General features: G+C 38.9%; 1 protein-coding gene across 2 annotated transcripts in view; it reads left to right on the top strand.

Moving 5' to 3' along the window:
• Positions 1-700: 700 nt before the first annotated feature.
• Positions 701-26,822, top strand: part of ACTR3 (actin related protein 3) — a 40,417-nt gene continuing 14,295 nt past the window's right edge. The window contains exons 1-7 of one of the 2 annotated variants that reach the window (XM_080918173.1): positions 701-757; positions 937-1,103; positions 17,221-17,276; positions 19,119-19,243; positions 23,102-23,212; positions 25,106-25,201; positions 26,420-26,527. In XM_080918173.1, the coding sequence (XP_080774299.1) occupies positions 1,060-1,103; positions 17,221-17,276; positions 19,119-19,243; positions 23,102-23,212; positions 25,106-25,201; positions 26,420-26,527 (540 nt within the window). In that variant the 5' untranslated portion in view covers positions 701-757; positions 937-1,059. The remainder of the gene's footprint in view (positions 758-936; positions 1,104-17,220; positions 17,277-19,118; positions 19,244-23,101; positions 23,213-25,105; positions 25,202-26,419; positions 26,528-26,822) is intronic. The other variant, XM_080918174.1, reaches the window with a different exon arrangement.

The following is a 26,822-nucleotide window of genomic DNA, read 5'->3' as shown; positions in this document are numbered from 1 at the left end:
CACGTACATGTCCAGGGATCAAACTCAGGTTAGTGAGTGCACCTTTACCTGCTAAGCCATCACTGATCCAACACTTGACTTTCTTGAAGACACACAGGAATCCCGGAACCCTGAAGTAGGTGGATTTGTTGTTATTGTTTAACCTAACGTCTTGGATCCTTGCCTTAAGAGGCGCACCATTTTGGGGAGCTTGAAAACTACAATGTATTAGTGCAACTGGCATAAATCACAGGACACGAATCTTTGTTCATCCCTTTTCTGACTGCACACCGATAGCGATAATGGGGGCATGCCGCCGACCACGTTTCCAATTAGCCCTTCACCCCACAGTAGAGAAACCTTCCATTCATGCCTCAAGTTAGCAGGGAAGAAACACACCCACCACCACCAAAAGCCAGCTTCAGAACTAAATACCTGCCTGACTTCTCGGCTTTCACCGGCCCGAAAATGCGAAGTGGAATTCTCGCAAGTCGGAACCGGAGCCGCGACCCACAGCTGCACGCCACTGCGCATGTGCAGCCGCTTCAGAACCCCTTCATGCTCAGCTTGGCCACTGGGTTTCTAGCTATTTGAAAACCCAAAGTGGAGTTTCTGGATATCCGGAAGGGAGCCGAGGCCCGGCGGTCGCGCACTCCAACGCGCGCGCGCACTCGCCCCTCCCACCCGGAACCGGAAGCGCGAGCGATCGCGTCCTGGGGCCTGGCCTGGCCGGGGCGTCGGCAGCGGCGGCCATCTTGGCTACCCGCGGAAAGGCAGTGTGAGGGGAAGAAGTTGTAGGGTGGGGGCGGGAGTGAGGAGGAGGAGGGCCGAGAGCGGAGGGGTGGAGGAGGAGGCCGCGGCGGGGCAGGGCGGGGACAGCCTGCCGGCCGGCCAGCCTGCTGGGCTTGCGGAAGTACTAGCCTACTGCTCACTCGCTACTGCTCGGGCTTCCCACAGCTCCCTCCCTTCCTCCCTCAGGACCGAGGGCGGCCCAGGCCAGTGCATGGTCAGCTAGCTCCTCTCTCTATCTCCGGCCTCTTAGCAGCACGGAACGGACGGCAGCGGCGGGCGAGGAGGAAGATGGCGGGACGGCTGCCGGCCTGTGTGGTGGACTGTGGCACGGGGTACGGCGGGTCTTCTGGGTGGGGAAACTGAGTCTGGGGACAACCGGTGGAGGGAGATGAATGGGGCGAGCCGGCCAGACTGGCGAGGGGTGGTGCCGGGAGCCTCCCTGCCCGGTAGCTTCAGCCTCCTGGGACGAAGATCTTTTCAGGCCCTTCCCTTCTGTGAAGGCCGTCTGGCCCACCTGGCTTCCCTTTCCCTTCTCTCCCCTTTCTGCCTGTGAACTCGGGGACTCACAGGGGGACCTCCAGACATAGGATCAAGGAAAAAAAAGAGAGAGAGAGAGAGAAGCGCTCCTTGCGGGTTTTGCAAGACCGAGGTGACAACCCTCAATCTCTAGGGCGTGTGGGTGGGGAGAGCGGAGAACCAGGCTGTGAAATGGGAAGCTAGAATGGGGGCTTTTGCAGAGGACCCACGCGCCGCCTGTTTTCCGCCCACACCCATTCTTAGCCGTCTCCCACTACCCATTGAACCAAGTCAGTTCCAGCGAGGAGGATCTCATGGGGTTATTGCTCTTGCCTCAAAAAAAGTCCCTTAGTGAGCAAGCGCGCTGCAACTTCCTTAGTTTTGTCAAAGCCGCTTCCTGCTTTCCGTCTTTTATAGCCTTATAAGGTAGTTTTTCGTCTCCAACGTTAACACGTCTTATTAGAACTTTCAAAATTGAGCAGGTTGCATAAAGAGTAGATTATGAGGGCTAGGTATCAATATGTTTGAACTAAAAAAAAATGTTCTGTGTCCACGGAGAGAGGTATGGGGAAGAGAAGGGACGCACCCTGGAACCTAGACGCTCACGTTTTGTGACTGTGACTTGAAAGTTGAAAGGAGGTATAAAGGAACGGGTTTGATTTAAAGTAATTGTTTCTGGTAGTAGTGCGGCTGACTAAAATGACTTTAAAGTAGTAGATTTTGTATTAATGAACCTTGTCAAGAGTTACAACTTGCTCTGTGTAGTGAGCTAGAGAGAAGACTACATGTTTTATGTTCTACGTTGCAATACTTGGTGGAGGAAGAGGCCTGTCTGATCTTAAAAACCCCAAGCACATCAGTGGTTTTCAGGACAGTTGGCAACCTTTTTCCTCGTATTCACCCTACCACGGTTATTTAAAGGATGCCTTTTCCTCGACACTAGTTAGTCTGTGTAAATCCCTCCAGTCTTAACTTTCCTGCCTTTATTTCTAATTCTGCCAGGCAGCCGGAAACAACTTTTTCCCCCCCCTTGGGAAACACTAGTTTAGTCTTGGAATTTCTATTTATTTTTCTTAGCTGACATCTTATAAAAGGTTTTCTTTTAATCCAGTCTCACCCCCTGAAGTGTTTATATATGTATATTTGTTTATCCTTTCGTAGTTTAATTGATGAGTGATTGGATATTAGAGCCATGTTACATATTAGGATGGGCCAGAGTGAATAGGACTTTCCAAGTGCATTGCATTGAAGTGACAGATAATGCTATGCAGCTTCATGCTTTAGAAATCACTGTCGGGAAAGCCACATAGTCATTGATCATCATATAGATAATGCAATAGTGGCTTAAATAGTAGCTTTTTTTTCTTTTAATGTATCTATTTTCCTCTTTTGAAATGTAGTTTTGGTTAGTTTTGAATGAGTAGTATTTTGTATCTTATTGAACTTAGATGTCCTTAAGTGACATTTTTTTCTGAAAGGGCAGTTTTGAATTAAAAACACATTTGGAGTGACCAGGAGAAGTGATACCACTTATACCTAGGCTATTTCTGTGTAATATCTCAATTACTAAGTCATTACATTACTATATTGATCTCACCTTACAAGGAGAGGTAAGCTGGACAGTCATTTATCGTATGGATAAAACTGGATTAAAGTCATGTTCTCTATTTAGTATTTTTACCTTTGCTCACAGTCTGAATTTTCAAATTTGGAGTTTATTTTGCTTTTGAAGGTTTTGTGTGTGTGTGTGTGTGTGTGTGTGTGTCTCCAACCCCACCCCACAGTTCAAGACAGCAGTTTAGAAAGTCACACCTTGAACTTTATTGGCAAAGTCCTCTCTCAGTGTCCAAGATAAGTAGCATGTCCAAGAATGACTAGCAGGGAGTTTCTCAAATGCAAAAGGTGCCCCTTCAGTTTGTGTGCCCCCTCCTTCCCACCCAATGCGCTCACCTGTTCTGTCTCTCCACAATTACTCTTCTAGGGAAGTGAACCATTTACAGGTTGCCCATCCCATTTCATTATAGAATTTAGACAAAAAGTGGCAGTGTGTTAAGCTTGATGGTGGTCTTACAAGCTGTAAATGTTAGGACACATGAGATTTAATTCCAAAACTTTAAATTAAGAATCCTACAGCATAATTCATCATCATGACTTAGGTTGAGGTCATAATGTATTTTTCAAATAACTTCTCATCTGTATCAGGTCAACATACCTTTTTGGTCTGTATTGATAGAGTATTGTAGAATAAAATTCCTGCTCAGAGAGCTGATTGCTTCAAAACAAAATGTAGGACTTGGGAATGTAGCTAAGGAGTAAGTGCCTCATTAGCATGCACAAAGCCCTGCTTCCAACCCCAAACAGGCTGAAGAGCAGTTTTGAGAAAATCAAGTTTTAAAGCTTTACAAGGATGTAATGCTTCTGTAAATAAAGTTATCCTAAGAGTTTCATTCTGCCTGTTTCACTCATTGCTCCAACAGTGCATTAAGGGTTTTCTTTTCTCTATGTATTTTGTTTTTTACTGAGAAACTGCTTTGGTGGCTTATTTCCATAGATTAAATAACAGGTTAATATACAGTCTTATTTTACAAGTCTTGGATATATTTAAATAAATTACAGAATTTCTCAGATGTAATTTTTTTAAAGCAGTCTTCCAACTGTAAGCACAAATAATTAATTGTGTTGACTTTGGTGAAAGTGAATCTTTATAATTCATCCTGTGGCCAGGTTCTGGCAGTTAGAGCCAAGGATGAGTTGGAGAGCAGTGAAACCATGGATGGATGAAGGCAGACTTGGGAAGTTCGACTTTCTTATTTGAATTCTTTTCATAATGTGTTACGAAGTTTAAAAGGCAGGAGCAGTTATTCTATCTTGATATAAAAATGCATTAAAATTCTTATTATTGATACTTGTGTGTGTTTGGAGTAACAGACAAGCTGCTGCTGAGAAGTCAGGTTCTTAAGACCCTCCTGCCAGGTTCAAGCTGAAATACCTGTACTGGCTGCCATGCATTGTGTCTAGTGACGTTTTGGGGTTATTGTTAAACCCAGGTTAGAATTTTTATTTTCAAGATCAGATGGGAAAGGCTGGTTATTGGTGAACCTGTTGGCTAGGATTTTAACTTGTTTTATCTTATTTAACTTGTGACAGCTTTTTAAGTTAGTAGCTGGTGGAATAGGTGCTTAAACTAAGTTCTGTGTTTAGGCCTGTGGGGTTCCTTGAGTCTCCTTTCAGAGAACTGTGTACATCACTCTGTTAGTAAAATTAATCCAGCTTAATTCTTGCTTACAGTAATATTGCAAAAATAATCCTAGCCTTATGAGTTTGACTCAATTAGTGAAATTTTTTTTGTCTTTATTGAGGTTTTTTTTTTTTTTTTTTTTCTTCCTCTGAAGATTTGAATTTTTGGACTATTTTCTTGTTCCTTTAAAAAAAAAAAAGACTCAGTTTTTACAGGAAATAGCATTTTGTGAGAGCCATGTGCAACAACACCTCTGGCCAGTGCTTCACATCAGCCCGTCACCTTCACCTTCACCTTGAGCAGCGTTGTTTGTATCATGTAGACAAACTTAAGTTCCTGGTTAAACCACTTGCCTGGGGTAACATGTTCCATAGAGAATCAACCACTGAAGTTCTTGATAATTTCAGTATTTTGGGTTGGAGAGGGATTAATTTATTCCCTAGTGACTCAAGGATGGTCGAGGGTTACTTTATACTTCCCCATACGACAGCCACTCTTGGAGTTATCGTAAAAATGTCTAATGCATTATGCCTTCATTATGCCTTTATGACTCTTAATTCTAATTTTAAAAAATGTTAGGATATGAGTTTCACATCCTACACCCCAGTCCCACTCATCTCCAGTCCCCCTGTATCCGATCCCCACCCTTGCAGCCTCCCCTCCAAAAATATCCACAAAACAAACAAAACAAAGCATAGAAAACATCTTGTAGTAAAAGCTCTAGTGTGTCACAGCGTATCCCACAATATACCCTTCTGTCCAAACATCTTTGACTGGTGAATGTTCGTTGTAGTAATGGGTAGTGGAAATCATTGTGCAGCTTGGGCTGCCCTTGAGCTTACAGTGATTCTCCTCCCTCAGTTTCTGGAGTGTTGGGAGTATGTTGTGAGCCACCACAACCAGCTAATACTGGCAGTTAATTAAATGTTAAATGGGCGCTTTTCGGATAGTAATAGCTATTTTCCAGGTTTTGAGGGAAGTAGTGATTGTGGTCAGGAAGTCAAGCAAGCTGTAATGAATGTCAGATTTGAGCCTTCTTTTCTGGGAGCTGGATAGTTAGTTGCAGGAGAGTATTACAAAAGAAAGGAAGAGAAAGTGTTTGTGCATAGTGCTGGTGGGAAGAGTGACTGCTTGCCTCCTTTATGAGTTTTGGGCTGTTTGATAACAAAATGTGAGTTTATATTTTGCACTGTGAGCTAACATTCATCCAGTACCTACTATGTACCAGCCTTTATATTTCAGCACAATTTTGGTTGCAAAGGAATTCTACATTATAAGGAATCCAAATTCTGAATAACAATAATAATGCTGGAAGTACAGCTTTTAGACTATTTACTGAGTGGAATGCATTGGGACTGCACCTAGGAGAGGTAGAGGAACAGGACTTGGTGTATACAGCAACTCTGATCTATATTGAATATGCTCCTGTTTTTAATAGTGAATGAATGGGAACAGAAATTAGGGATATGTCTTTGTTTTATTCTTTATTTTTTTGATACTGAGTTCCATGTAGCCCAGGGTGGCCTTGCACTCTGTCTTTACCTCTTGAGCAAGTACTAATGTGCTGGGTTTGCACTGCCATACCTAGTTAGTTTAGTTTTTAAATACTGCATCAGAGATACTCTATACACAGTGAGTGGAGTCTTAAGGATTGGGACTACCACTATGTGATCCAATGGGCTTTCTAGATAATTCTGTTCTTGTTTGTTGAGACCAAGTATCATTAAGCTAAGCCAGGAAGGAGCTTACTATGTGGCCCAGTTTAGGGCAGTGAGAGTAGGGGTTGTAAGTATGAGCAAGTATGCCATATTTCCTGGATGATTCTTAGGCAGCCTTCTCAACATCAGCTTTGTTGGTGGATATTATATAGAAGTGTCAATTTTGCAGTTGGCTACTGGTGATAGGGATGGAGTGGAAGGTAGATGTTTAAAAGACTGCTGCTTTTGTCTGCTTCTTCCCTTTCACAGTTGCATGTTGTTTCTGTATGGCTTGCAAGGACTCTGGTCAAGTGTTTTGAATTTAATTCAACTTCTGCCATAGAAGGACCTTTGACATAGAAGTGCTTTGGACACTTGGAGTCCAGGAGGTCTTATTTTTCTCACTTATAATTAACAATTGTAATTGCCTACCTTATTTTTATCATAGTTTGTTGCAATTATAATAATCAGTTAGCTTCCTCTCTTATTATTATTATTTGAATTAAAGGGTTTTAAAGAAAAGGAACATGATGTTTTGTGCTTTTCTTATCTCATACAGACCTTGGCCTGCCTACTGTAGTTCTGGATGCAGTCAGAATGGCTTCTGCTTCTTTAAGAGAATGGAAGGATGTAGTGCTAGGTTTTGGAATCAGGATTTTAGATAAAAGAATAAGGATTTCAAGATTGTGACCTTGATTGACTAGGACAGTATAGGAGTTAGGTTCTTGTTTGTTTGTTTTGTTTTGACATTTATTTTTGGGGTGTGTGTATAGCGATCAGAGGACAACGTTGAAGAGTTGGGATTTCTCCTACCATGTGTACCCTAGGAATGAAATACAGGTGCCTAGGCTTGGCAGCAAGAGTCTCTACCTACTACTGGACAGTCTCTTCTGTCTAGGAATTAATTTTAAGAATCTTTAAATTTGGAGACAGAGAGATTGTTCTGTAGGTAAAGGGCACTTGTACCTAACCTGAAAGCACACACTAAATAAATAAATCTTGGGAAAAAAAAGCCTACAACAAAACGCTCAGTAAAATTGGAATAGTTGTATTTGTAATGCTATCTGTAGCTGGCCATGTCCTTGAACAATGAGAAATACAGGCACTTCCTTAAGTCAGACATTCAGAGGTTATGGCAGCAGTTTGTAGACTGAATCTAATTGGGACAAGAATTGAAAGAAAAGAGCAGAGAGATTGAGTATCAGTGCTTCTTTAATACACAGTGTGAAACAGCTTCTGGAATGTCATGATGAGAGCAAGAGAGCCAGCACATGTGGCTTGTGAGTCATCATTCTATTTAGTCCTGTTTTCTAAGAGGAGGGGAATATCTTTACAGTTGTGCTAAATCCCAGTCCCCAACAAGTGACAATGGCTAAAATGTTAGTCTGGAGGCAGAAGTGTGGAATGGCTAAAATGTATCTCCCAGCTACATTTCCTGCAGCAGAATTCCTCTAGTTAATAAAAGCATTCAGTGTGTGTAATTCTATTGGAACTTGTTAGGGTTTTAATGACACTACCTGTCTATAATAGCCATACGCACAAAGAAGCAGGAACAAACGCTGACAATACTGCAAAGTGCTCTCTCACTCACCAGGCCCTTAAGTATGCCTGAGTTTTCCTTGAGGAAATGCCTCCATGAGATCCAGCTGTTAGGCAGTGTAGGATGGAGGAGGTCACTGTTACAAATTTGGTACTTTGTGATGAAAGTGATGATACTTTGTATTTTGGTGTTGTGTAGATAAGTGGGTCTTCACATCCTAAAACACACACACAAAAAAAGACATTCCAATAATAATCACTGGAGCAAGAAAAACAGATGACATTCTTATGTTCTCAAGAGGTGTTTTGTGAAATTTAATGATTTTTTTTTTGTTGTAGATTCAGAGTTTTTCTCCCAAATCATTCTCCATCTGTTGCCTTAATTTCAGCTTATTAGCTTTTTCATACCAGTTCCTTGAAACCAGTAAAGGAGTGGCAGTGAGTTTGTGTACTGTGTGTCTTCTCTTACCCAGGTACCTGGACATACAGAGATGTGCTGATGTAGAACATTCCTTCATTTTCTTCCTAACTGCTTTTGTTTACTTTTTAAAAAAAAAAATTTATTTCAGTTTCCACTTTCTAACAAGTTACAGTACTATGCATTGCCCCAGTGATAAGTATGAACAAAGGGTTTTTAAGAGGAAGGATTTTGGATACAAAGATCTTACATTTAGGCTTGATTTTAAACTGTGAAAATATAAACTAGTCTAAATTAGAGAACAAGTACTTGCTTGTTTAAAGTTTAGAAATTATTTTAAGTAAATATAATGTGTCTTGTAAGCTCTTTTTGTTTTTAAGAATTCATTTAACATTGTATTACTTTCATAAACTAAGTAAAATTGTGTACTTGAATGGTTTAGTGTGTCAACTTGACACAAGAGAAAGGAAGCCTCCCTTGAGGAAATGCCTCCATGAGATCCAGCTGTTAGGCATTTTCTCAATTAATGATCAAGAGGGGAGGGCCCAGCCCATTGTGGGTGGTGCCATCCTGGGCTGGTAGACCTTCGTTCTATAAGAAAGCTGGCTGAGCAAGGCAGGGGAAGCAAGCCAGTAAGCAGCACCCTTCCATGGCCTCTGATCAGTTCCTGCTCTCTGTGGGTTCCTGTCCTGACTTCCTTTAGTGATGAACAGCATTGTGGAAATGTAAGCTGAATAAACCTTTTCCTCCCCAACGAGCTTCTTGGTCATGATTTGTGTAGGTATAGAAACCCTGATACCTAATGATTCACATAGAATTATAGAGCTGAGCACTGCACTGAAGGGAGGTATGTGTAGAAGGGAGAGCAAGTATGCACTACTGTGAGTGGGTGTGTGAAGCCCCAGTGACACACCTCAGGCATTTCAAGGTCCTTTGTAAGTTTGTTTTTGAGATAGCTATTTCTCTTTCAGAGACCTTTTAGAAATATATACATTTTGTGTATTTATATTTTAAAGGTAAGGATCCTAAGGTACTGAGTAGCTCTAGAGCTGTGGTTCTCAACTCCCCCCCTCCTTTTTTTAAAATTTAACTTTATTTATATCAGTACACTATAGCTGTCTTCAGACATACAAGAAGAGGGCATCAGATCCCATTTCAGATGGTTGTGAGCTACCATGTGGTTTCTGGGAATTGAACGAAGGACCTCTGGAAGAGCAGTCAGTGCTCTTAACAACTGAACCACCTCTCCAGCTCGGTTCTCAACTTTCCTAATGCTGCCTCTCTTTGATACATTTCCTCTCATTGTGATTACCTGATCATAAAATTACTTAGTTGCTACTTCATCATAACTGCGATGTTGCTACTGTTTTGAATTCTAAATATATGATATGCAAGATAGCTGTTGATATGTGACCCAAGTGAAAGGGGTCCTTCATCTGGAAAAGGAGTCATGATCCATATGTTGAGAACCACTGATCTAGAGTTTGAGCCCCAAGGTACAGTCCTTCCAGAAACTGTTCAGGAATATACTGTATTCTATAAATGATTAAATTTTTAATCCAGTTTTAACGAGAATTATTATTAAGCATCCATTCTTTTAAAAATTATCTTTAGAATTATTAAATTTAGTATCATAAAAACGTTTTAATGTTGAATTTTCTCTATCCCTGGCTAACTCGAATGAGGCTCAGACTAAGATTTCATGGCAACTGATATAACTGGGCAGTTAATAATTTATTCTAATCCTCTAAACTAATCTGGCTTTCTCCCAGCCAGAATCCCCAAGATACTTGGGTTTTAGTATTGGTCTGGCTCTTTGAGTTTCAGGCGTTCAGGTGTTTGTTTGCTGATGACTCTCCAGACAGACCACTTCCTCTTGGTGAATCCTCTCATCCTCCCCTGTTTCTCTCCTCCTGGCTGCTAGAAGTCCAGCCCCATTTTCTCTTCTGCCCGGTTATTAGCTGATCAGCTTTTATTTACATATCAGAGAATAAATGGGGAGAAGTGTTTCTATAAACTTCCAAACAGCAGATACTTAGAACAAGCATTATAGTGCCATGTCCTGATTGCAGTCGGATATGGGGGCAGAAAGATCAGCATTTGAATAATAGAGGGATAATCTTTATACAGTGCACCATAACATTGTGCCTACAAGTATAAACATGGAATGTGTAGAAAGGTTATAGTAATGGATTCCAGTGCAAGTTAAATGAAATGTGTGGTTCACTTCAGTATTCTGAGAATAAATATTGTATCTAATGGACATGTTGGCAATTTCAGATTAATTAAATTTCTATTAACTAAATGTCAAAAGTTTGAGTTTGAAAGTGAGTATCTACTGTTCATTGAAAAGGAGCACACTTTTAACTCCGGCACTGGGGAAGGCAGGAGGGTCAGGAGTACAATGTCATCTTTGACTACATAGTGAGTTTAAGGCTAGCCTGGGACACCTGAGACCCTATTAATCAATTACTTTATTGTTTTCAGCCATACAAAATACAGTAAGATAAAAAAATCAAACTTGGGAAAATACATTTCTTGAGAAAAATTAACTAGGAGCTGGAGAGATGGCTCAGCGGATAAGAGCACTGACTGCTCTTCCAGAGGTCCTGAGTTCAATTCCCAGCAACCACATGGTGGCTCACAACCATCTGTAATGGGATCCGATGCCCTCTTCTGGTGTGTGTGAGGCTTTGTTCTGTGGTTCTGAAATAATGTTGTTGAAATGAAACACAGTTTCATAGCAATAGGGTTAAATATATGGCCATCTCTGGAGCACATGACTTATTTGGGTCCATTTTATCTCACAAGCACATGAAGCTATAATAAAGACATGAATGTTTACTGTTGAGAAGTCTTTGCAGTTTTGCTTTATAATGAAAGGGTTGTAGTAACAGCAGATAACTAGGAAAGACTGAAGCTTCTTTGACTGTAGAGCACCTTTAAAAGGCAATCCAGTCCTGTGGCCGTCCTATTCAGTATGTGTGAATAACCCTGCTCATCTTGTTTTAGGTTCTATGACAATATGGAAAGCCATTTGTAAAACCAAAGAAGATCGAGCCTTTAAAAGGGAGAGATGAGTTTTAAAATTGTTGGGAAGACTTGAGAAGAATCAAGAAATACACCTTAGTTTTGCTATAGACATTTGGATACAGCAACATTAACAAAATTACTTCAGGGATTGTAAAAGAAAAGCAATGATGGAGTTCAGGAACAGAAGAGAGTCCAAGCAAAGATGTGCTGCAGGGACAACCTGAGACCTGAGCTGAGCCCTTGCTGCACTTGGGGTTCCAAGTTCTGATTAGACTAGCTGGACTTAGAGCATGTATTGGAGAGCTTGTGCCTGATGTGTGATGACTTAATGTCTCTTTCCTCCCATACAAGACTGAGGTTTTGCCTCTTACCAAGACTTAATTCTCATGGGTGGTTCCCCTTCAGCAGAAAAGATAAGGAAGTAAGAGTAAATATACAGAGCATTCTGTGTGCCAGGCACTGTTCTTGTTGCTTTCCATATGCTAACTCATCGTATGCCTAAGCAGTGTAAACTTCTTGGCAGCGATCAGACACATTAGGTGTGATGTATAAAGGCTTATGGGTGAGAAGTTTTTAGCATTTTCACTAGGTAATACAGCCATTAGTTGAGGCATCTTCCTCATTCTGGGCTTACTAGCAATTCATTTCTTCTGCCCTCAACACTTGGCATATTCTTTCTGATTCACTTTCTGTCTTTATGGATTTGTCAACTTTTGGGATTTTACCAAAAAAATAGAGAAGTATAAAAACTTTTGTCTTTTGTGATTGGCCATGGGGGAAGTATTTATTGTTGTGGTCAGTGATGTTTGTGATGATGAACAAAGCCTTAAGGATTGGGAATTTTGGAAGAGATTATTCCAGGAATGGATAGAGGCATGTGGGTAAAATATTAAGGCCTAGGTCATAATAGCATGTAAACAGATTTATGGAGGACAAGTCATTTGGGAAGGAAAATTCACTGATTCTTAGAAAGTGAAGTGCTGCCTATTGTTATTTTTAATTTTATGGAAGCCTTGTGAACTTAGATTTTAGAAGACTAGAAGTCTGTTTCTGTGATCCTATAGTCTATCATTATTGATGTGTGTAGGATCAGGATCTAGACTTCAAATGGTAGAAGTATTTATTTATTTGTTTGTTTGTTTGTTTATTTATTTATTTATTTATTTGGTGGCAGGGTTCTTGCTAGGTTAATATAGGTTAGCCTGAAACTAGTTTGGATTATCAAGTTAGCCTCAAATTCAAGAACATTCTGCTCTAGCCTCCCCATACTAAGCTTCCAGGAGTGAGCTGTTGTTCTTGTCTCACCTGTGTCCTTTTGATCCTAAGTCCTCCTAGATTCCAAGAATTGAACTTGAAGGAACTTGAATAGTGTTATCTCTGTTGGGTGAGGGTTCAGATCTTCTCTCAATATTTTACCAGCTTTTTGTGTAAGGCTGAACATTTACTTGCAGATAGAGAGAAAAGGCCTGGAGTTGTAGAATTAGAAAAGCTGGCTAAGCAGTTGTACTTCATTTTTCCAGCTAATATTTGCTGCAAGCTCTCCTGTGAATTAGCCATGGTATTCTTACTCTAAAGTTCTTAATTGTGTATTTTACTTTTGAGTTTGGTTATAGAGTAAAGAGAAAGCAGTGGTAGAGTTAAAGCTGAGCTTTTTAACAGTAAGGTATATTGAGATTAATCTGTAGATATCTTTGACTTCAGCTGGATAGCCATATGGTAAAATTGTATACAATATATCATGCTATGTAAGAATTTTAAGGCTTTCAGCTGCTAAGAAAGTTCAGAAAATAGGCTTCACAGACTCAGTGGGGTGAAGACCTTCCACTTTAATGTGCTATGACCTTGTGTGTGTTGTGTTGTGCTGCCTGCTTTAAAGTTGTGAAATGCTGAAAGAAAACTGGTGTCATCTTAGACTCCCTAACTCTGTAATTCTGGGGATTGAACCCAAGGTGTGGTTCATATTGTATAAATCCACTTCCACTGAGGCTCATTCTCAGTCTTCACAAGTTTGATTTGGGGGCAGGTGGAGCTGGGGTCACAGGGCAATACCACTACTTATGCTCTGCCCTTCCTGATTCATCTGCTGTGTTCAGAGTATTAATATGTTTATTGTTCTTTGGCTTTTATCACAGCTCATTTTATACAGTTCATTTTAAAGTGTCACCCATAGTCTTTTAAGTGGTTTCATATTTATAATATATTGGTATTTTCAAGTATGTTATTTGTTATAATCTGCTTTTGAAAGCAAAAATTGCACAAGCTACTTAAGTAAAATAACTTGGTCATTTGGGCTCTTGTCTTTCACCTTTTCTTACCCCTGCTTTCAGAGTGCATTCAGGTTTCCTGATTCTTTATCACTGTCATTGTGCTGTTAGGTTTCTTCAGTGGTCTTTTTTATATATAGCATACTTTAAAAAAAATAAAATAAAAATCTAGCCAGTTTCTTCATGTCCTTGGTGGTTTCTGGTGATTCTTCTTTGTTATAAGATACAAGAGTAGGGCTGGAGAGATGGCTCAGTGGTTAAGAGCACCGACTGTGCTTCCAAACATCCTGAGTTCAAATCCCAGCAATCACATGGTGACTCACAACCATCTGTAATGAGATCTGATGCCCTCTTCTGACTTAAAAAAAATACAAAAATATTCTTTACTTCATAAAAGCAAGGCTAGTGGCCAGTCTTTATTATCTGAAGGTTCACACACTTTGAGATTGTCTTCTGGTTTTTCATATGAGGAGTTTACATGGGACCGAATGTACAGGTGGTTATATATACTGCTCAGCTCAAGGAATGAGAGGATCTGATCGAATTTTAAAAAACGTATTTATTTATTTAGTGTGTTATGGACATTTTGTCTGCATGTATGTCTATACTCCACATGTGAGTCTGGTGCCTTCCACAGCCCAAAGAGAAGTTGTATCATTTGGTACTGGGGTTAGGAATGCTTGGAAGTTGCCACATGGATGCTGGGAAGCAAACCCAGGTCACTGGAAGAACACACTCTGCTCTCTTTAACTGTTGACTCATTTCTTTAGCCCCCTATTTTTTTGTTGTTGTTTTTCTTTGTTTTAATTTGGTGGGGACTTCATTAACTATTTTACAATTGACTAATCTTAGAGATATTGAAACAAATTCGTACTCTTGTAGGCAGTAGATTATCATTTTAAGATTTTGGGCTTAGGCAGTGATTTGTAGAGATCATTCTCTTCTGCTTTGTAGGAGTTCCAGACTTGAAAGCAGGACATCCTGTTTGAGGTTATCTTGTATTAGATAAGTCCTCCATGTTATATGATGTACTCCATCCCATTTACCCAGCAGAGGAAAGGTATACCATTGGCCTTCTCCATTAGTGTAGTGCTTCTCAACCTGTGGGTGCCAGCCTTCACAGGATCTCATATCAGATATTCATTATGATTCATAACTAGCAAAATTATACTTACGAATATCAGCAAAGATAATTTTATGATTGGGAGTTAGCACAGCATGAGAAATTGTATTAAAAGATCACAGCATTAGGAAAGTCGAGAACCTTGCATTAGGCAGCTTATTGGTAACCTTATTAGTAACCTCCTTTGGTAATGCTCAAATTTGATGTTGTAATCTTATTTCTGAGGGGATCATCATGGGAGGAACATGTTTGTCAGTTTGTGGTAGTTTTTATGTATGTGAGCACTTCTGATTACTGTCTGCAGACCTGTGGACAGTTTTGCTTTCAGCTATTCTGGGAGTTTTGTTGTGACCCATTCTCCCCTCCTGCCTCACTCCCTCCACACATAAAGATTTGACATTAGTAATACATTTCGGAGTGGAAGAATAAAACACTACTTTGTTGTTCAGGGGTATCAGATATAAATTGCAAATAAGAGTTTCAGTTAGCTTATAAAATGGTAAGTTTGTAGTAATTGTATACATTTAAGACTTAAAGCATCTGTGTGACGTAGGGTGGTATAAGGAGTGGACAGGGTGAAGAGAATGTGTGGAAAGTAGAGTTAGCACGGATACTGTGCACTGTGTCAGGTACCATGGTAATAATGACTTTACCATGCTATCTTGTTTATTGTGAAAGTTAACTTTTTATAGTCAGAAATTATCAAAATTATAGAGGCAGTTGGTACATAACCTGAATTTTGCAAGATGAACAGGGTTGTAGCGGTTATGTTGAGGGCTGGAGGGTTAGAGCAGGGTTAGTAGAGACTAGTAGCATGAGATGAGCTGAACTTTCAGAAGCCATCAGCAGTTCTATGGCTTGGAGGCTAACACGGCATCAGAGCAGGTGGGAGGGGTTCTTAGGCATCACATTAAAAGAACAGTGTTGTGTGTGAGAGTTTTGCTTTTTTTTTTTTTTTTTTTTTAAAGGCATAGACAGTGGGAAAATTGGAAGGTTTAGGTGACAGAGCAAAAATCATATTTTGGACAGTCTGTGTTTCTCCTAATATTTATTGATTGAACGTGTTTGACATACTCAGGTTTTTGTTTTGTTTTGTTTTTAACGTAGTTTTAAGGCTGACTATCCCAAAAGAAGTGCTTTTTTTCATATTTAAAAAGCCAGATATTATCAGGGTCTAGTGATGCCACAGCAAATTACCTATTTCTATTTAGTAAGTTTTCGTATGGAATAATACAAACTTATGACTGGCTCTCTAAAGCTTACTTGTAGTTAACTGCTTGCACATCTGTCTTATAAGTAGCTCTTAACATGTTGTCAAAGCTCCATTACGGTTTCTAATTATTAGATTTTTTATTAATATTTAATAGTTTTTATTGTTTTAATAGTACAGGTGAACATATGAATCAAAACATTAAAAATCACTTTAATAGTATAACACTCAGGTGATATGAAATGACATATAATTTTAAAAAATCATCTCATTTCTGTGTCCTACTTGTTTTGTTCCTGTAGATGCAACCAAAATTCCTTATGTCATACATTTTAGAAATATTTTGTGTCTAGATTATCAAGTGTATTTCATTGTTCTTATTCTTCTCCCTTGTGTTTATCTAACTTTTATGAAGATACAGCACGCTTTGCTTCTTGTTCTGTATCTTGCTTTGTTCAACTACCCCAGTATATCTGATAGTGTTCCAGTCAGTACAGAAAAAGGGCATAATAGTCACAGTGTAAACTGAGTGTATTTTGTTAGTTTCCCTTTGGACATTTCCAGTCTCTTGCCATTACAAACAAGGTTATAGAGAAAGTTTTCTTGCATGTTGCTTCACACGTGTAAGTCCTGTATTATTAGTTGATTGAAGTGGTAATGGTTAGTGGGATGGCTTAGTGAGTACCAGTGCTTGCTGCCCAACCTGATTACCTGTAGACTTCTGTCTCTGAATCCATATGGTGAAAGAGAGAGAGCTTATCTCTGAAGGCTATTCTCTGACCCCCACATGCATGCTGTGGCTTGTGTCCTCACAGTAAATGAGTAAACTTACAAAGGCAGAGTGTGTGAATAAAGGCTCTTGCTGTCAAGCATCATGATACGTTCAGTCTTTGTGACCTACATGGTGGAAAAGAGACTCAACTCTTGAAAGTTATCCCCTGACTTTCATACCTGCATTATCGTGCACACTTATGCATACATATATGCATTCATACATACTATACGTTTTTTAAAAAAGCTGTGGGCATTTGAGTTTGTAGGTTAGTAAAAGAGCACTTGCCTATCTTGTGCAGAGCCCCATGGTTTGGTCCACAATACAGCAGAAAGAAACCGGACTATAGACATACGTGATTTTGATAGTTTCTCAATATTACAGCCCTGGCCTTCCTGCAACTCGCTTTGTAGTCAGGCTGGCCTCAAACTCACAGAGATCTGCCTGCCTCTGCTTCCTGAGTGCTGCAATTAAAGGTGTACACTGTTGGCCAGCAAGTGATTTTGGTAGTTTTCAAGGCAGAGATGCTAAATGAACTAAACTTTTGAATATGCATGTACAATGAACTCCCACTTTTTAACAAAGAATGCAGAATACATATTGAGATTAGTGAAATTTTATAAAATTTTTATTTTGCAGATATACAAAACTAGGATATGCTGGAAATACAGAACCACAGTTTATCATCCCATCATGTAAGTATTTCTTTTACTCCATGGATGAGCTGATGTCCTCCTCATTTCATTGCAAAGTAAAATAAGTCATCAAACATGCTATTATATTGGAATCAGGCGTTTAGAAACATGATTGCCTGTAAATGAAACCTTATTTCCAACTCTTTTTAACTGTTCGTTTCAAATCTGCTAAGTGTCTCTTTAAGGAAAACAAAACAAAGCCCACTAGTAAATTGATGCTTTGGGGATATTGCTGCTACCTGTGTGTGGCTGTAACTGGTTGTTAAGTAGCACAACTCTAGCACCAGTAATTCAGCTAAAGTGACCATCTTTTGGCTGGAGGATACTATTACTGTTTGCAAGACACATCCTGTAGATAACTGATGCAAGCGCCAATATTTCACAGGGAAGAGCCAGTGGTCCTTGACCCAGCAGTGTCACTGTTGCTGATATCCTAGAAGCATACTGTGCTTGTAATATTGTCTTTGGGAACTTCTGTTCTTTTCTGCTTCTGTTAACCTTCTGGCTGTAACGTTTTAGTAGATTTAGATTGTTAGAGGCATTTTTATTGGTAAAGGTGTATATTATTCTCAGCATTATGTTTGTATTTTTGATTTCTATCATCTTAAAGCTGTTTGCATAATTATTATGGGTGAAGATGCTTAACTTTCATTCACAAAATTAAAACCTAATTAGACTTCATAGCAGTTTTTTTAACAATGTTTTTATTTTATTCATGTGTATATGTATCTGTCATATGTGTATATAGGTACCATATGTGTGTATGAGACACAGAAGAGTATCCAATCCCCTAGAGCTGGAGTTATGGCAGTTGTGAATTAATCAGTGTGCTGAGAACTAACTGTGCGTTCTCTGGGTGAACTGTAAGCTCTCTTAATCACCAAGCCATCTCTAGCTCTGAATAGTACATAACAGATTTTTACTTCTGGGAATAAACACAGAATTCTGAAATTATTTAAAGGGATTACTTTTTGTATTTAAGATTAAAATTTAGTAGATTCCCCATTGGATAGAGATGTAAAAAAAAAAAAAAAAAACTTGTTTTTAAAAGTTCTTTTGTATATTTCCTCCTTTTATTAGTTAGTGTTATTCACCTTTAATTTCTTGACTATTCATCAAGCTTTATACTGACTTTATAAGATTACAATTTTATTTTAAATGTGATGTGCATATACTGAGTATGGTTGCATAGTTGTCATGACATGCATGTAGAGGTCAGGATGATTTTCTTACATGTCAGTTCTTTCCATTCGTCCAGTGGGTTCTGGGGATCGAACTTAGGTTATGAGACTGGAACAAGCACTTTTACCCACTGAGCCATCATTCTGGCAGTACAGGATTCAGAGCTAAGCTAAGGGTTGATTGCAAAGGACTGCAATTCTTATGACTTGGGAAGCTGAGGGAGGAGGGGTCCAAGTTTAACACTGGCTGGATAACTTAGTGAGTTGTGTCTCAAAAGGGAAACATTGAAAAAGTCTGGGTATATAGCTTGGTGCAAGTAGACATCTGCTATGCGTGAGACCCTAGTAACACACATATCCACATAATTAGAATCAAAATGGACTTAATAATTTTTGAAAATAGAAGTGAAACAATCTCCTAATAATACCTTTTTGGGGTTTATAGTTGAGGCCTTGTCCCTGAGATGACACTGAGGTGTGTGGAGGGCATTTTGTCACTAGTTTGTTATGGCTTTTGTTCATTAGTTGACAGTTTGAAGTTTTCTAGATCATACTTATTTGTTGTTTTTAGTAACACTTTACAGTTGAAGAAGGCAAGTTAAAAGTTGTTTCATTTGAAGAGATGAAAATTTTTAAAATGTCTAATTAACTTACTTCAAAGGTATTGCCATTAAAGAGTCGGCAAAAGTGGGTGATCAAGCCCAGAGGAGGGTGATGAAAGGCGTGGATGACCTAGACTTCTTCATTGGTGATGAAGCAATAGAAAAGCCCACATATGCAACAAAGGTATGTTTCCAAGAGGGCTCCAGACAGCTGGTGGCCTGTCTCACTCTGTTGTGGACTTGTTGGTCTCTTGCATTGAGTTTTCTGGTTTTTGTTTTAAAATTTTTGAGACAGGCTCTCACCTGGAACTGGTCTTGAACTCAGAGATTTGCCTGCTTCTGCCTCGAGTGCTAGGATTAAAGGTATTAAAGCCAGGATTAAAACCATATCTGGCTTTGCTCTCATCTTTCTAACCATAAAAATTCTCTCTTCCCATCAGTTTTAAACATACTGAAGTGGGTAGATTTACTTTTCCATGCCATTGCCTCTCAGGGTCCTCAGTAGGGATGAGTTTTCTTTCATCTCCACATTTGCTACATCTAGAGGGATTCCCTTCTTTGATCAGGTATTCATTTCTTCTAGGCCACTTGGGAATATTCTATCCCTTCATTGAAATAGAACTTTACAGTAAAGCAAGTAGTCTTCATTGTGCAGCTTAGAGATTTTATGGTACAATTATGTACCAGGTAAAAGCAAATCTTGAAACTTAGGTCTTCCTGTGTCTTTGTTCACAGCCACTACTCTTGGAAGGTAACACTTCAAGGCATTCATTTCCTCCTTCATACTTTTCTTCCTTTGTAATTTTAAATGAATAACTACCTACCATATGTAAGATAAAATGTTGCAGTTTTGCTTTGTGTTACAAAGAAAGTAGTAAGAAACAACTTCTCTCCCAGAGATATATTATAAAGTGAGTAAAAGGAAAAGAAAGCAGGATAGCATGTTGTAGGTGTGTGCCACAGAAGTTGTTAGTCTAGTTGGGGATTTAACAGTTCTTGAGGGATAAATTATTGAGCTGAGTCTGGAGTTAGGCAAGATGTGCAGACAGTCACTAGGCAGAAGCCAGTACATTAAAAGGCTTATGAGGAAGACAGGGAGCAGCATAGCTTATATGCCTGAAGTCCAGGGGCTTCATGAGAGCCAGTTCCACCCACATGTAACATTCATGGATATACTAGATCAGTGAATAAGTTCTGTTGGGACTTGAATTTTGGCTGTTTCTTTCTAGCTCTGTGGTATCATTCAATGGATTAACTTTCTGTAATTTAGTTATTTATCTATGCAAGGGAGTTACTAATATTTCAGGATTATTGTGGACCTTGTTTAGAGAATAGGTATAAAGAAACTGTTGTAGTGCTCACTAGTGAAGAGAAATTGTTTGAGGGAGACATGTATGTTTCTGAGATATTGATATACCTCAAGGAATGTTTGTGACTTGGCCAAGGTAGAAATTCTCAACCTTCTTAATGTTAAGACCCTTTATTAATACAGTTGCTCATGTTGTGATGATCCCCAACCATATATTTTGTTGCTACATTTATGAATTGAAGTGTAAATACCTGATATACAGGAGATCTGATACTCAACCCCCAAAGGGTTCATGGTTCACAGGCTGAGAACTGCTAGGCTAAGGTAAATCTAGGAGAGTTGAAAGGCGTGTTTGTGTGTGTGTGTGTGTGTGTGTGTGTGTGTGTGTGTGTGTGTGTGTGTGTGTGTGTTCATTCACATGTGTATATTAAAATGTTACAGAAAAATTCAAAGCTAAAAGTAGAGTAAAGGACTGGATGTGGTGCATACCTTTAATCTCAGCCCTTAGAAGGCAGAGGCAGGAACTTTATGAGTTTGAGGCCATCCTGGTATATATATAGCAAGTACTAGGCCAATCAGAGCTGCATAGTGAGACTTTGTCTCAAAACAACAATATAATGAATTAATAAATATAGAGGAAAAATAAATTGACCCCACACATGTCTGTCACTCAGCTTTGGCAATTAAACTTTTAACTAATCCTTAGTTTGCTATTCCATTCCCCGTTTATTTTCTAGTCATTCACTTAAAAGTACTTGCCTGTTAACAGCATCTTGTGGTTTTAGTCAGAGTTTAGTACACTTCTCTGAGTGTTTCCTAATTGGTGAATGTTTGGGTCATGGTTAAAATAAGGACGTTCCACTGGATTTAGTAGTTAAGTCTCACGAGTTTTCTGCTCTGTAACTTCTGTGTGTGCAAAAGTTGAAGGAGTGTGTTCTTGATGACAAACTGGATGGGGTGGGAGCTAGAGAATTTTATCCTTATTTCTTGGTTATTTACATATGGGGAAAATCAGCTGTCTATTAAATTTTTCTATATTCTGATCTCTTGCATTTTTATTGTACATTTGCCATGATCCACCATTTCTTACTTGTCTTTTTATTGTTGGCACAGAAATCTAAAAGTCTAAGTGAGAAGTATGCTAAAGTTAATTTTTTGAGAAGAATATGTAGTGTATGTACTTGAAGTACCTATGAGGTAGCGCACATGCTGTCAGACAGTCTAGTGTGCAGACTTTGGAGCTCAGAAACAAGATGGATAAGGAAGAGATAAGGGGAGATACTTTTGGGCAGTGAATGCTGTCACCTAGGGGAGTCTACAGCAGGTGAGAAGCCTGGGAGGAGTACTAATTGGGCTTGACTGGAGAGGAACAGAGGTACACAGCATGGAATATCCAAAAAGATGTCTGCAGAGGTACCAATTTAGAAATATAGTGGAGCTGGAGGAATGTAGCTTTGTGAATGGTAGATCAGCAAAGCGTTACAGCTGGGATGCTATTTCTTGGGGAAGGAGAGACGAAAGGATAAGAGGCAGAAGTAAGATAGGAGAGACATTTAATGCTAAATTCTGCTTAGAAAACTGCAAGGGGCACATAAACACCATCTTGAGAAAGCTGGAGGAGTGCATTCTAGATGACAAACTGGATGGGGTGGGAGCTAGAGAAATTGGCCAGCCAAGGGTTCTCAGAACAACACTGGATAAGTTATCCCGTCATTGCTGCTTAGGTGTTAATGTGTGAAAGGTAATCTGTCACAGAAATTCGGAATCTTAGTGCCTTTTATAAAATTTCAGCAGTGATACCTAGATTTGAACAAGAATGTAGCACAATAGCCGCTTAAGTTGAAGGAAATACTTCTTTAACAGTTTCCGTTGTCATGCTTTGCCTGATACAGCTTTAACAGTGGAATGGATTAGACATTGCTACTTACATTTTTATTTCGTTTATTTTGCTTTAAAAGTGGATTTGGGTGCCTGTGTACAGTACTTGGTTTTTACATAGCAACAGATGGCAGCCCAATTTTTCAAAGAAACATTGCCATGAAGGAGTGCAACAACACTCTGATGTTGAAAATTGGATGTAGGCTAGCACGTGGTTGGTGTGTATCCTGTGTATCATTGTGAGTTTTAAACCTCACAGACATGCTTGTGGATTTACTAATAACCTAGGATTGCCTGATTAAACACAAACCTATGTAGTCTTCTAAATTAAACCCTAAATCTTTAATTATTATTCTAGATATTAAATATTGTATCAATAGTGTCATATTTACTGATTTGCTACTATTAATATTTTAAGGTGACATTTCATTGTTGCCCAGAGTACTCTCAAAGTTGTGAGCTTAAGCAGTCTTGCTTTAGGCTCCTCAGTAGCTAAAACAGTGAGTGTGTGCCACCATATCTAGATACCAAGTGTGTATTATATGTTAGATACACAACAGATATCAGTTAATGAGCTAATAATTAAGGGAATTAGGATAAAGTTTAACATTTTTGACATATTCACCTAATGTTTCAACCACCTTCTGTTTCAACCACATTGTAAAAATAATTTCATTTCTCCTAAGTATATATATTTCTACTTAAGCATGTATAGTCTCAGAATGACCTTGTGTTATCACACATAAAGAAATACATCTCTTTCTAGTATCTACTAATGAGCTAATAATCTCTGGTTTTGTATCTCTGGTTCAGTTTTTGTCATTAAGACTTCATGTGTGAATTTTGTTTTAATAGTGGCCAATCCGCCATGGTATAGTTGAAGACTGGGACTTAATGGAAAGGTTTATGGAACAAGTGATTTTTAAATATTTAAGGGCAGAACCTGAAGATCATTATTTTCTTTTGGTAAGTACACTTTATGATTTATTTGGGACTCCCCTTTTTTTCTAGATGGGATTTGTAAGCCCAGGATGGCTTTAAAGTCAGCATCATTCTCCCTTACCTTCCCAAATGCTGGCTTAGTAGGCCTGTGCCCCGATGCCTACCTAGTCAACTGGGAAAACTTTTGAAGAACATTTTAATATTTCTGGTATAATTAGCAGGAATATTTTATTATTTAAGTTGTCTTGTCTGAAAGACTTTGTTATATAAAAATGTCTTTTTTAAGAGCATCTGGCTGCAGGTAGAGTGAGCAGTTGGCCAAGCACTAAAGTGTAATCATGTATATGCTTTTGATGATTAAGATGTAACTGCTAAGCTATCTCATGTAAATAATTGTTTTATTTTGTTACTGACAAAATAATGTGAGGGAAAAAAGTTCTGTTTCAGCTCAGTTTCTCCCCTTCTGTCTTCTCACAATACACAGACTGTCTCTTGTGTCTTTTTGACTTGAGTCTGAGTTTTGCTAATCTGGTGTTCAGTGTTTGATTGTGGTGCTTTGTGAGCACTATTTGTAGCTGAACTAAAGTGAAAAGAACATTACTGTGGACACCTAGACGCCTACAACCTAAGTGTGGTAATTAACATTTCAGTATAGTTACATTTAGTATAGTAAGTTTGACATGCATTGGTGTGTCCATCTGTTAATCTATTTTGTTTCTTAGTTACATCAAAATGAGCTATATACAGTTGAGAATCAATTCTTGCTTAAACACTTAGTATGTCCATCATTATTTGTTTATATTCTTTTTCATATACATTTTATTATAAAAAAAATCACAAAGCTAAATCATTCTATGGAGTTTGACCAGGTGTGGCAAAAGATAAAGGGCCAGATCGTGATAGGTAGGTAGGTAGTTTAGATAGCTAGCTAGATAGGTGGACGGACAGACCGACGAACACTGAATAAGCCAAATGAGAGCTTATCAATTTCTGTTCCAGCTCTCCAGCTCTACTGTAGAGTGGAAATAGCCATAGACCACACTTAACGCAGAGAATGGCTATAGATGTGTCCCTGTAACGTAGTTTTTCAGAATTAGGTGATTGGCCCACCTTTAGTTTTGACCGTTGTAGCTGTGTAAATAACACATCAGTTCTTTCCTAGGTAATGTATGTCCCTCATTCCTTAGAGACAACCAATGTTTCATTCTGTTTTGTTTTATTTTACAAATGAGATTAATATGACCCATAGTTGGTTTTACAAAAATGAATTCATACAAGATGTGCTGTAGTAAAACTTATGTCGTGCAGTCTATCTCTTTGAACATTCTTGTTCTTGTAGACACTTACTCTCATCTCTTGTGAACTTGCTCTGCTGCAGGGCAGACACTTAACTGGTATAGAACTCTGGCCTAGGGTGACTCTTCATCCAACATTGTAATTGAATTGCTCCTACATTCTAGCCTTTTAATCTTCTTTAATTTTAGTCATTACGGTTCGTGATTTGGTCTTAATTTGGATTTTCTTGGTGACTTGTAATGGTATTGAACACTTCAGTTTTTTAATTGAAAATAAAATTCTCAATTATCCTAAAAATTATAATAAATACTATTATTGTTTCCTTACCCCAGTGCCTTGCAGATCTTCCTAACTTTCCCACCCAAATCCACACCCTTTCATTTCTATCTCATTAGCATACAAACAAGCATCTAAAAACATAAACAAGCCAGCATGGGACCAAACAAACGGAACAAAAAGAACAAAAGCAGAAGGACCATAAAGATGCTAAGCATGTTATTTTCATATATATAAATTTAGTGCCTTTTAAATTATTTTATAAATGATTTTCCCTTTAGAAATGGCCTGTAAAGTTCGAAATGATTTAATATTGTCTATTTAAACTATCATTCACTTCAATAGACTGAACCTCCACTGAATACTCCAGAAAACAGGGAATATACTGCTGAGATAATGTTTGAGTCCTTCAATGTTCCAGGATTGTACATTGCTGTGCAGGTAAGTGACTTAGGCTTGTTTAAGCTTGACTTTTATATTTCATCCAGGTTTAATTTTCTCCTGAACTGTGCATATCTCTTTTCCCAGAAAACCTTACCATAATTCAAATCGTACTGTGTTTTCCTGAGATGATAATTTAGACACAGTAGTGCTGTGCTTGGCCTACTTCAGAGCTTCCCATTCGCTTCCCAGTATCTGCTCCTTTCTTTGGTGTGGAGTAGTCAGTAAGATTTCTGTAACCTATGGACACGCGCACGTACACACACACACACACACACACACACACACACACACACACAAGTTTGAGATCCTAGTTTTTATTTTGTAGAAAATTATGTTGTAGGAAATGATCACAAGATAGTTTTTACCAAAAAATTATATTTCAAAGTAAAATCTCAGATTTTCTTCTTTTTTTTCTTTTAACATTATGTGAAACTTTTCCTTGTAAAACCTTTAAAAAATACTGTGCAGTCATAAGCAGTCATCGTATTATTAAAATGTCGTTGTTGTTAAAATAGGGTGAGGAGCCATGGCTGCAATCTCAGGAGTCTGAAGCCAAATGATTGTTGGGAGATTTTTTTGTTTTTGTTTTTGATTTTTGTTTTTTAAAAGAGGATGGTGGACTAAATGCCTCTTGGTTCCTTTTAGTATTACATTGCAAAGTTGGTTTCATCACTGTGTTTAGTTACTACTCATATTTTGATTTTAAGAAATTAGCTTTTTTAAAAATTGATACTCAGTTTATAAAAGTTACCCCATCCACACCCCTACCCTGGAAAGAACTGTTTTGAATTAGCCATGATGAGACTCTTGGTAGGAAAAATAATATTGTGTGTTATTGGTTTCTAGTTAAGTCACGGTGTCTGGACGTGTGTCTTTTCAGTTACGGTACTTATATACAGGCAGTGCCAACTGTACATTGCATTTAGGAACTTTTGAGTTTGAGTTTTTAAGAATAATGCTTGGTGGTTCATGTTGGGGGTGGGATGTCTTGGTACTTTGGGGAAGGTAGTGCTACACATTTTACACACGTTTGTGTCACTCTTACTTGTGGCTCTCGGAAGAGAGTGTTCTTGTAAACTGAACTTTCTACGTATCCTGATGCAGTAAGAGGCCCATGAACTGTAGAAATTATGTAGTGTCATTACAGGTTACTTCTATAGACTTTCACCCCTAGTAACTCTTTAACAGTTTATTTTTGTCTGTCTTACCTTTTAGGCTGTTCTTGCCTTAGCTGCATCCTGGACCTCAAGACAAGTAGGAGAGCGGACGCTGACGGGTACAGTAATAGACAGTGGAGACGGAGTCACTCATGTCATTCCTGTGGTAAGTACAGAAAGTTGTAAGGAAGATGTGAAATAGTACATCTGGAGCTAAACTGATGAGACCTTGACAAGACTCAAAGCTCTTCCTGGGCTGCCAGTGTGGGCCACAAGAGGATCTTGAAGTTCTTAACAGCACCAACGGTGCTAAAAGGAGGCAGATGCCAGCTCCCGTGTCAGGCTGTGCCCTAAAAATCATAGTTATGTTTGTAACCGATAAAGGTCACAGAGCTGAGAACAGGGTTGTGGACCTCACACAGTACATATGGCATGCTCAGCCCCAGATATGACTTAACTTA

The sequence above is a fragment of the Micromys minutus genome (assembly GCF_963924665.1).
Source record: "Micromys minutus genome assembly, chromosome: 6".
NCBI classification, from domain to species: Eukaryota; Metazoa; Chordata; class Mammalia; order Rodentia; family Muridae; genus Micromys; species Micromys minutus.
The sequence above is the reverse complement of the archived record's forward strand: the minus strand, read 5'-3'. Positions and strand labels throughout refer to the sequence as shown.